This window comes from Charadrius vociferus, unplaced genomic scaffold, assembly GCF_000708025.1.
Source record: "Charadrius vociferus isolate BGI_N301 unplaced genomic scaffold, ASM70802v2 scaffold27, whole genome shotgun sequence".
In the NCBI taxonomy this organism is placed as follows: domain Eukaryota; kingdom Metazoa; phylum Chordata; class Aves; order Charadriiformes; family Charadriidae; genus Charadrius; species Charadrius vociferus.
The window spans coordinates 148,774-159,734 of NW_009649173.1; the positions used below are offsets into that span (position 1 = coordinate 148,774).

At 51.9% G+C, this 10,961-nt stretch overlaps 1 protein-coding gene across 1 annotated transcript in view; it reads left to right on the forward strand.

Annotated features, from left to right (window-relative positions):
* The window catches only part of MYO15A (myosin XVA), a 37,400-nt gene that overhangs the window by 23,138 nt on the left and 3,301 nt on the right, over nt 1–10,961 (forward strand). Inside the window, 2 exon segments of the mRNA XM_009888546.1 lie at nt 3–634; nt 7,204–7,284. Coding sequence (XP_009886848.1) covers nt 3–634; nt 7,204–7,284 — 713 coding nt within the window.

A 10,961-nucleotide genomic window follows, 5' to 3' on the forward strand; every position in this document is an offset into this window, starting at 1 on the left:
GCCACCCGCGGGAGCCCCCCGAACCCCCCTACGATCGCAAGCGGCGGCACCAGGAGGACTCCGGCTCCGAGCCCAGCGACTACGAGGAGCAGAAGGAGGAGGAAGAAGCTCGGAAAGTCAAAAGCGGCATCCGCCAGCTTCGCCTCTTCAGCGCCGAGGAGTGCGCCAAGATCGAGGCTCGGATCGAGGAGGTGGTGTCCCGAGCGGAGAAGGGGCTCTACAAGGAGCACACGGTAGATCGGGCCCCGCTACGGAACAAGTATTTTTTTGGGGAGGGCTACACCTACGGGTCTCAGCTGCAGAGACGAGGCCCCGGCCAGGAGCGCCTGTACCCGCGGGGAGAGGTGGACGCCATCCCTGAGTGGGTGCACGACCTGGTGATCAGGAAGCTGGTGGAGCACCGGGTGATTCCCGAGGGCTTTGTGAACAGTGCCGTCATCAACGACTACCAGCCGGGGGGCTGCATTGTCTCCCACGTGGACCCCATCCATATCTTTGAGAGGCCCATCGTCTCCGTCTCCTTCTTCAGCGACTCGGCGCTCTGCTTCGGGTGTAAATTCCAGTTCAAACCCATCAGGGTCTCGGAGCCCGTTCTCTTCCTGCCCGTGAAGAGGGGAAGCGTCACGGTGCTCAGGTAACTCGCCTGCATCGCCGAGGCCTCCGCTAACATGCCGGGGCTCGGTTGTGTAACGCTAATCACGAGGCACGGGGATGCACACCCTGACGGCGGCTCGGGCTTGATCTCGCCCGCCTGTAGGCGTGCAGGGTCTCGCTGCGGCGGAAGGGGTGAAGGAAGAATCGGGGGAAGGGGGGCACATCCTGCCGCCGTGGTAGATGGGGACTGGGGGAGGGTGTCCTCTCTGCAAGGCTTGAGGCGAGTCCTGGCAGGAGCGCAGCCACTTGCGGAGGTTTGCCGTAGTTCCCGTAAACGGTTAAAATAACACATCGAGACACAAAATGGATCCTCTGCCCAAGAGCGGTCAGAGCCGAGCAGCTGGTTGGGACAGGGCTGCTGGGTCTATTCTTAGCTTGGCCGGTGCCTCTCCAACCTGACCTTAAGTGTGGAGAGGAGGTGTGAATGGCCTCGTCTCCCCAGTCTGCAAACTGGGAATGCTAAACACTCCCCTGCCCGATGCCGATGGGGAGACCGGAGTGCAGAGCCCCATGGGACTGTCATTTGGAAACGCGGTGGGTTGTGGATGCAAGAAAGGACTTCACGCGTGTTGTTGCAAGCCGGGGAAGAGCTGCGGAGGTGAAATGACCTGCCCAAGGTCACGCAGCCGGTCGGTAGTAAAGCTGGGATTGGCACTGGGAAATGCCTGCTTCCTAATCCCCGCTGCCTCCCGGTACACGCTGGGTGGGCAGAGCAGGCAGGTGAGGCGACAGGCAGGGTGCATGCAGGCTGGTGCGTACGGACACGCCGGCGTCCAAATTTTGGGGAGAGCGACGCGAAGCCCAGCGCCGGGGCTGCCTGACTCGGTGAGCACCAGTCCCTCATGTCCCTGAAGGTCAGAGTGCTCCCTGCAGGGATTGCCCGGACTCTGCCAGCAGTGCTCCGAGCTACCAACTGTATCCTCGTTCAGGGTTTTAATTTTTTTTTTTTTTTTTTTTTTTTTTTGGACTGGTGAAGGTCCAGGCTGGTTTTCAGGGCTCCCAGGCCGTAACACAATCCCCTGCTTTGGCTTGTAAAGTGATCGCCGCAGGGTTCGGGAAGGAATTTTCTCCCCCCCCCACATACACACAGCCTCGCACCGTTGACTAGTGCATCAATAATAAATGCTGAGATCTCACGTAGCTTTTATCTCGGAAAAGCTGCACAAACATTAACTAATCCTCGCCGTACCCCCTGCGTTAGGTAACTTCTGTGGATTAGTGAGGGATGAGGGAGGCTGCAGACGGAAGCGGGAATGGCGCTGAGGACATTTTCTCATTCTCTGGTGGGTTGGCCGGGGCAGGGAGGGTGCGGGAGGTGGCGGCAGAGGTCAGGGCGATTTCGTGAAACAGGACCTGGGGGAACTGTCCTGCTACTTTTTACTGCAGAGCAAGCTCCGTCCCTGGGGATGGAGACTGCCGTGTGCGAGGCAACCACTCTGCTCCCTGTCTTCTCCTCTCAGGAGGAGGGAAACTTTCTACCCTAATTTTCCTCCTGGTGATGGGAACCCCTCTGCTGCCTTTCCCCGGGGAAGGCCTGGAATAAATAGCTGTCTTTCCTTTCACAGCCAAAGGTCTTTTTTTTTTTTTTTTTTTTTTTTGGGAAAACAGTGAGATTTTTTCCTTGCTTACAAGCGTGCTGTCAGAGCTGTTAACGCAGGGTCAGTCTTGTAGTCAAAGCCACAAGGAAAACTCTCGTGGCCTTATGTCTGAAGGAGGATTGGGACTTCACAGTGGAGGATGGTGGGAGAGGGGAGAGGGGCTTTTCACTGCTCCGGGACAAGAACATATTTTCTTGTCTCAGGCTCTCATTCTTATATCAAAACTGCCAGGAGGAGGCAGCTGGCTCAGGGTTACCGGAACCGGGAGCGGGGTGTCTCCCAGGCCTGTGTGTTTGGGTTGTTGGCCAGCGTCACCTGAGTGCCGTAATCTGTTTATTGACGTGGCTGAAGCGATTGTACAAATCAAACGAAGATATCTTTTTTTTTTTTCCCTCCAAACAGAAGGATTGCTTTCTGACCAACCTACCACAGGCGCTCACTAGCTTAATCCATGGTTAGATGTTCTGTTTTCTAGCAAATAATAGACTTTAAACCGGGGATTATTTCAATTTTGGTACAGCAGTTAGCAGATACTTAGCACTCACTTAAGAGAGATTCTGCCAAAGTGATTGTTCTGTGATGATATGATCCTGGCTGGATGCAAGTTCCTTGTCTCTGGCAGATCTTGTCTCCCCTCTAACCCCAGCAATTTGGGAGGAGTGGGGAGAGGTGCAGAGTGTCAGTAGGTTCTCAGGGATGTGTCTCTGAAATTCAGCCCTTGGTCATGTTTAAGTCAACCCCCAAACTTGGCTTTTTCTCCTCCCAGTAAACAGTTGCTGAAGGCAGTTGCCCTGGAGATAGGGAAACGGCGCAGATAGAAATGGCATGCTTGTAATGTCTGTGATTCAAATATTGCTGGGTCAGTGGCTGCTGCTGGCATGCCGCCTTTCCGGGGAAGCCGGGGTAGCAGTGTGTGTTTGGTTACCGTGTGGAAATCCTGAGGATCTAAAGCAAGCTGTCAGATGTCTTGTCTTTGCTCCCACATCGTTCTCCGGCTCTCCCCAGATCACCCATGTCCCGTTCCCGCTCTCAGCAGCCTATTCCAAATTGTCCTCCTCATTTTGTAGCCACCTACCTGGCAGGGATTCTGCAGAGGGGCTTTCCCTTCATCCCTCCCTTGACTTTATTTGCCTACCGTGAAGCAGGCTCTGGTGTTTGCAAACACGGAACCCTCCTCAAACTCACTGGAAAGTATTCAGATCTCAAGACGACAGGTTAGTGTTTAAGAGGTGGATGGGAGATTCTCCTGGCTGGGCTGTGCGCCTCTGCCAGCAGGACAAAGGCTAAGCCACCCCGCGACCCGCTAATGAGCCCTTCGCTCTTCCAGCAAGGCACTTCTTCCTCTCCTTTTCCATCTGCAGTGAAGATTTGCCCTTGTGGGTTTTGACGTCTAGAAGAAGACGTCCTGCAGCCCCAGGAAGCGGGTGTTCCTGCAGGTTTGTCCTGCTGCCAGCCAGGCCAAGGGAAGGCGGCAGCGGTGCCTTGGTCTGTGCTGCTTTTCTCGGGCAGTCGAAGTTAAGTTGGATTTCAGTCCTGTGCACCATCAGCTGCCTGTTGGGGGCTGCTGGCTGGCCCACGTTTGTGGGTTTTCTTTTTTTAACAATAGTTTGATAAGCATCAATCGATAGAAGCAGTGGGGAGGAGATGGAGGAATTTGCCCATTCATCTGGGGAACACGTGCTTTGACAAATGCTCAGCCCGGAAAAAAGGGTGGGAGCTGGGGGGTGCAGAGCCAGCTGGGGTGGGTGGTTCCAGCTGGACCCTCGCACCGCGCTGTGCCCTGTAGCCACTCTTGTAGGTAGCAAATCTCGGCACCGAGCCGGCTTTTGTTTAACTGCTGCGTGTTGCGTCTCAGCACTGTGGTTGGAAATATTGCAGTTGCAGTTAGCCAGAGGAATAAATGACCGAAGGTAACATTTCCCAAGTTCTGAGAGCTTATATGCCATACCGGCTTCCCTTCTGCAGCTGGTGAGTGCTTCAGGTCGTCTCCCTGCTGTTTGTAATAGCAGTGGAAACATCGTGATGTTTGTCTCTCCTGTTGTCTCGAGGCATGCCTGGTGGTAGCATAATCAGAGCTGGTTGGAGTCTCTGGAGGATGAACCTGCTTTCTTCGCAGCTGGAGGAATCTCTCCGCAGCTGCCTGGATTAGGGGCTTTTCCAGAAAAGTCTGATCCCTCAGAACAGGCTGTTGGTGCAGAGGAAGTTCTGAGTGTGCCGGTGGTGATGAGGCAAATAGATTTGTTCAAGCTCTGCTTGAACTGGTCAGTGTCACATCCGTGGTTTGTGGCAGCAGCTTTCCTGAACCACAAGTAAAGCCTCGAGCTGCTGAAACCCTGCAATGGGCTAGCACGTGAGGTCCCTCTGCCTCTGAGCTGGCCTGGCTGTCGTCAGCCCCTAGAAATATTTCTCGTTAGAGGCTCTGCAGAACTTCAGGGCCTCCTTTCTGGTGATGTTGGTACAAAAAAATCTGCTTTCGTCTCCATGCGAATCAGCTATGTTGTGGCTCGGCAACAGCTCTTCTGGACTGAAAAAGCGACTCGGGAGGAGTTGGGGGTATAAGATCTGGCAGTTAGTTAGGAAATGGAGTATTAGTCAGGGGAGTGTGTGGATAGCATCTGCACCTCCCTGTGTTCTTCTGGAAAGTGCTCTAGGCTGGAGACATCATGCTCAGGTGTTCTCGTGGACAGCAATTTAAGGTTTTCCTTACCAAGTTATCTCTTACCTCGTGCTTTCGGTTTGTTCTCTGGGCAAGAAATCTCTGGGTAGACCCTCCATATCGTTATGGCTGTTTTGTTCCAGCATCTGCTCCTACACCCATCATCAGGATGTGGCAGCGCCGGGCAGTGGGTGAGAAGCTCATGCTGGCACAATGCAGAACAAGTGTGACACGACCAAGTAATCTTTTTCTTCCATTTCTCTGCCTGGTGCCTGTGTCAACCCCTTTGCTGGAGGGCCACACAGAGAGATGCCACCACTATATTTCCACTATATTTGATATGGTGCAAACTGAGTTTTCCCACACCAGCATGGCACTGGGGCAGACTGGTGGGTCCCCTTTAGGACCTCGTGCAGAGGTACTGGTGCTGGTTTTGGTGCTGTTGCTTTGGTGCTGCCCACATGCGTCTGGGACCGTGAGTTCTGCTTGGCGCTGCCCTGAAAGTGAGCTGGAAAGCTGGTTCCTACCTGGGGAGTGAGAACGAGTGGCCAGGCTGACATCTCGTGATGGAGAGCACAGGTCTGGAAGCAGACCTTTTCCTGATGTTCAGGGTGTCGCTGAGGATGTGCTGAGTTGAATCTTAACGTGGGTAATATTAATGAATTCACTGGAGCTTGACGCAGAGATTCCTGGAACATAATAGCGCATCATTATAAGCCCTTTCGCATAGCACTGTCTTGTTCTGCAATACCCCGGAGGGCGGAGGGTGATGGACATCAACCCCTGTTTTAACTGATCAGCGTTTAGACTCTTAACTCTCTCCTCAAAGCAGTAAATCCATCTTTGAGGTGTGCGTTTCTCAGTGAGTGGGTGGGTTATCTAACCAGATAAAGGAAACCCGGTCCCATCCCCAGGGAAGACCTGTGTGTGCGTGATCTGTTCTCCGCTCCGAGTGTCCTGAATAACCCGCAAGCCGATGACCCTGGCTGTGCTGCTGGAGGGCTGGCTGACAGCCGGCATGGCAGCAGCTTCATGGTACCGCCTCGCAGGGAGAGTGGGCTCGGTGATTTCTGCTTCAGGTTGAACCAGCATGGGGGCATGCTTCAAAGGTCTTCAAAGGTCTTCCTGTCCTTGCCAGCCATTTCAGGAGGCTCTGAAGGCATTTACCTTCTCTTTTCTCTGTATTGGATTCCAGCAGGCTCTTTTGTGAAGAGACACTCTCCAAACAGCAGGTAGAGGGCAGGCCCACCTCTCGGACCTGCTCGTTAGCACCCATGCAAGTGATGAGATGTGCTCCTGGCAGGGTGGTTTGTGTGTCTGAGCAGGTGTGATGGCCGCTTTCCACACACCTGCTGCGATCTTGCGTGCTGTGCCGGACCCCAGTTGTAGTGAGCAGCCACAAGAAAAACACTCCTGTGTGATGGTAGCCAGGCCCTCGTTGGCCACAGCTTTTCTCCTGCCTGCTAGAAATGTGGAGTAGGTGAAGTCATCTCATAGAGCAAAACACTCTCCTGCCGAGAACGGCTACTGCGTGGCCATGCAGCTGCTTGAGCATCCATCAGTCCAGGTAGCTGTCTTGCCTTGTGAGCCCTGTGGCAAGGAGGTTTGAGGGGTGCAGCTTGGTTTGCGGGTCTGAATTTTAAGGTTACCCTGTGTCTGTTGTGTTGGGGTTGCACTGTGCTGGGGGGTGACGTTAGTATCGTGGCTGAGGATGTGCCACATGGCGGGTAGCAGTGAGGGTGCTGAGCTGGCAGCGTCTGTGTGCGGGTGAGGGGGGGTGAGACGCTCAACTCTTACCACCACCGCACCCCGTCCTCGACTAACAAATATTCTCATCGACTCTGGTACATGTCCATGTCTGGGTATGCTGCACATGTCAGCCATGAGGGATGTTCTTTCTTGGGGACATGCGTGAGAAGATGCTTTGGAGCAATGTGCTGATTTTTTCCCCCTTTGCTCTCTCATTTCTTGATAAATGAATTGGCTGAATTTACACTCCATAAATTCATTTTCTACATCTTTTTTCACGATGTTGTGGCAGGTGGCAGTTTCCTCTGGTACATGTTAAAAAATCAAGTCAAAAAAAAAAAAAAAAGCCCTGACTGTCCTCATTCTTTCCTGAAGTTTCTTCCTTTCTCTAAGTCTAGCTCCCATATGCCTGGGGAATGGTGTTTGAAGGAAGAATTCTGGTGGAAGTTAGGAAATAACTGGCCAAACTGAGTTGTTGAGGCTGGCAACCACTTTCTGCTTCTGTCTGTCATCTTTCTCACAGTGGCTTTTTGTTTTTGTTGTCAGTGGATATGCAGCCGATGAAATTACACACTGTATTCGACCACAGGACATCAAGGAAAGAAGAGCCGTCATCATCCTTCGAAAGTAAGTGTTGAAGCCCTCCGGACAGTAAGATAAACTTGGATGCGGTGTTGTGATATTTCCTAAGGTGGTTTTAAAGAAACACTTTAAAACTGCCTTGCTTGTTAATTTGCTGGCTTGATTTTACATCTTGATTAGGTGTCACTCTGATGCTCATTTGTGTCTTGCCATACCCATCGCTTGGCCGGTGGAAGTAGGTGGAACTTGTTACTGCAGAGTTAAATCACTTCTTGGCTCTGTGCAGCGGCACTTCATTGTAACGTCTGTGTTTGCAAGCCCTGTTCATGTCCAAACACCTGGCTTTCATTGGCTGCCTAACTCCAAACAGCTAGGATTTCAAACTCTCCTTTTGGGCTACATATTCAGGTGTCTGATCATATGATACCCACGCGTGTGAGTTACCTGGACAGTCCTTTGAAGCTGATGCTTGTGATGAAGAATCTCTTATAAATCAGATAAAGGTTTTTTTTTTGGTAGCATGGCTTTCATTTCCTGGGGAGAGGGAGGAAGACACTGGCTTTGAAGGGAAACAGCTGCACTGAATTTAGTGATCAATTTACAGAGCTTGTCCTTCGAGTCGGTGTTGGGAAGCCAAGCTCTGTAAGCTGTATCGCGTGCTTCCTGTTGTAGAAGATACGCTGTCCTGGTCAGCTGATGGCATTTCATCAGCCAGTGCCTCTTCCTAAAGTTCTTCAGAAAATGGAGGAAAAATAAACCAACCCCACCTCAAACTCCCTCAGTGTAACCTTTTTTTTGTGCCCAGAAATCTCCTCTCTCCTCAGTTCCTGCTACTAGGAGATCAAAAAATGTGACTGCCGCATGTTCACCCATGTTGATTGTGCCTTAGAAGATGTTAGCAGTAATTCTGCTGTCAAGAAATCTTTTTGCAAGTGGAAACGCACATGACTCGAGTACTGTAAACTCAGACAAAAGCGTAGGCATGAGGGCAGGGCTGCAGTTGTGGCCCAGGCTGGCATAAGGCTAGCAGGCAAAAACGGTCTAGATGCAGACTTGCTGAGCTTTTGGATAGCTTAGTTGGTTTCAAAACAAGTCTGGCAACTTTGTGAAGATACGGCACAAAGCCAGTGGAGTGGAATTGGACATCTGGTTAGAGAGACCCATGAAATGAAGGCAGGAAAAACAGCAGCCCTGAGGTGTTAGCCAGGCAAAATCAGCACAGACCCAGGGAGGGAGGATGAGATGTGGCAGGTGATAGAGTGGGATGAGAGAAAGACAGATTAGAGCCAAACCACCTTAGAGCTGGCTATTGCCACATGAGGTGTAAGGCAAGAGGGTTGTGATAAGAAGTTAAAGGCTGTTACATTCACCTTACTGGTTCCTGCAGCCAACAAAAAGCAGTGTGAGTGCTGACAAGCACCAGCGGAAGGCATCTCCAAAGCCTGTAGCTGCTTTATTTATGGTTTGGGGTAGCGAAGCTGCCCGTCCTAGGCTGTGGAGCAGTTCTTAGAAAAGACAGACTTGGCTAAATAAGCTAAAGCTGCCCAAACTGATGCAAATATCTAACATACTTGTTTCAACTGGCTCTACCTCTTGCTTTCACCAGCCTCTGTAAGCTAAGGATGCTGAGTTATTATTTCAGTCTAGCCTGACTGCCCTCAAAGTGCAACTGGGCAAGCATCTAGCTGGCTGAGATGTACCCGGCTGACCTGGTGCATCACTGCTGAAGAGACAAAGCCTGTTAGCTCCTAGCAGAGCTGTATTGGCTGTGTTTGCTTAGCCATCCTTCTGTAGCAGTGTGTCCTATCCTCCCCTGATTTTAGGGGCCTGATTTGCTTAGCGTTAGAGCAGAAGTATCTCTGCCCAGTCATACGCAGACAGCGATGGGCTGACTTGACTGGCAGGCTGAATGAAACCACAACAGGATTTTTCTCTTGAGCAAAGTGGAAACCCCCTGGTAATTATTTTTGTGTAATCTCCGTAGAGCTCAGCAGCCCTGGTGAATACATGGCAATTGCCGGTTTGCCAAAGGGTGCACTCTGATTGCTGCCAAATAGAGCTTATTAATTGCTGCTTATCCCTTGTGACGGCGGCCGCCTCCTTGCTGAGTCCCGTGTGCATGCATGCATGCACAGCAGGGCTGCGGTGACCTTTGTTTGCGCTCGCATCCCCGCGGCATGTATTGCTGCAACGAATGCCATTCCCTAGTCCCGGATCATGCGACTTTGTGCAGTCTGAAATCGCGTGTTATGCAAGCAGGAAAACAGCTACTTCCGCTGGTAGCCTGCTAGCACGAGAGGCTTGGGAGCAGCCAGCAGCCTGGTAAAACTCCTCTTCCTCCTCTTTGTGGTAAGAATCAGCCTCGAGCTTTCCAGCGGGGTCACATAGTTGGGTCATACAGCAGCATAAACCTTGCTGCAGCTAGGAGCTGCGATGTTCGGCTCTGAATAGGCTGCCGGAGCCTGCTGTGCCCCAGGCGTTTGAGTCTGGATCTGCTCTTGCCTCCACTCCGAGTGTGTGGTTCTAGGGACGTTTTTTGCTGGCAGCGGTAGGAGGACAAAGCTGCGCGAGCTGGAGAAGTGGCTGTATTTTGCAGGATGCTTTAGAGCAGCGTGGTTACCAAGTAGGTCATAATCACTTCAGTGCTGTAGTGTGATGATATTTACAGTGTTTCCTGCCTATCGGAGTGCAGAACTATGGGGAGCCAGCAAGGCATGGAAGCGCTTTGAGCAGGAAGCTGGGGGAGAGGAATGACACTCTCGATTTCAGGAGATGCTGAAAGAGGTAGGGGATAGAAATGAGTCCTACTGAAGTGGGTCTTGCAAGTCATTTTAGAGGACTTACGCTGCCATTTGTAAGCAGTTACATCAGGGAGTCATCCTATTTAACTTGAACTTTGGTAGGTAATATGTTCTCCATTTTAGTATAGCCTCTCCTCATATAGCTCCTGCAGCTCGTACCTGCATTGCTCTGTGGACAGAGAGAGCGTGGCTGGTGTTCCCTTGCCCTTGCAGTATATTTGGTGGTTTGTTTCTTTTAATTGCAGGCCTGTAGTTGCTGTTGTATTTGAGAGGTATTTCCACCACCTAACTTGTCCGGGGCAGGATCCACAACGCCTTTGGTGTTCTAGCTGGACTGGGTCCAGTCCTGGAGCCGAGAACAGCTCAGGACGACGGCATTGTGGACTAGCACAGGCTCCAGCTTGGCAGCTGCCTGCAGAAGTGTTCCTTGTGTCTGGCATGCTGGGTAGACTTGGGGTGCCATGCCCAGCTTTGCGTGTGCCAGCTTGGCATCGCCCTAGTTAACTGAAGAGGCTCTCCCCGATGGCAGAGAGGAAGTTTGGCAACTGGATGTGCTTCCAAACAGGAGTTCAGGTTGGGATTCTCCTGTGGAAACCTCCCTCAGGAGCTAAAGTTCAGCACTAGAGAGCAAGTAGTGATTCTCCCCTTTCTTTCACCCAGACCCCTTCTGTATTCACCCCTAATCCCAAGGAGGGAGACAGGCTGCAGCAACAATATCTGGGTGCCTTTCCTCGTGGGAACTGGCTTGGATCCTCCTGAAATTGGCAGCTCTGGAGCACCAGCACCACCGTTTAGTGTGTTTGCCCATTCTTAGGCTTCACTCTGTGTTTTGAAATAGACTTCAGCAGTGCTTGTAAGTTGAGACTGGTAACTCTGCTGTGCTTGGAGACAGTGATAGCGCCGTGATAAGATGCCGCGCCG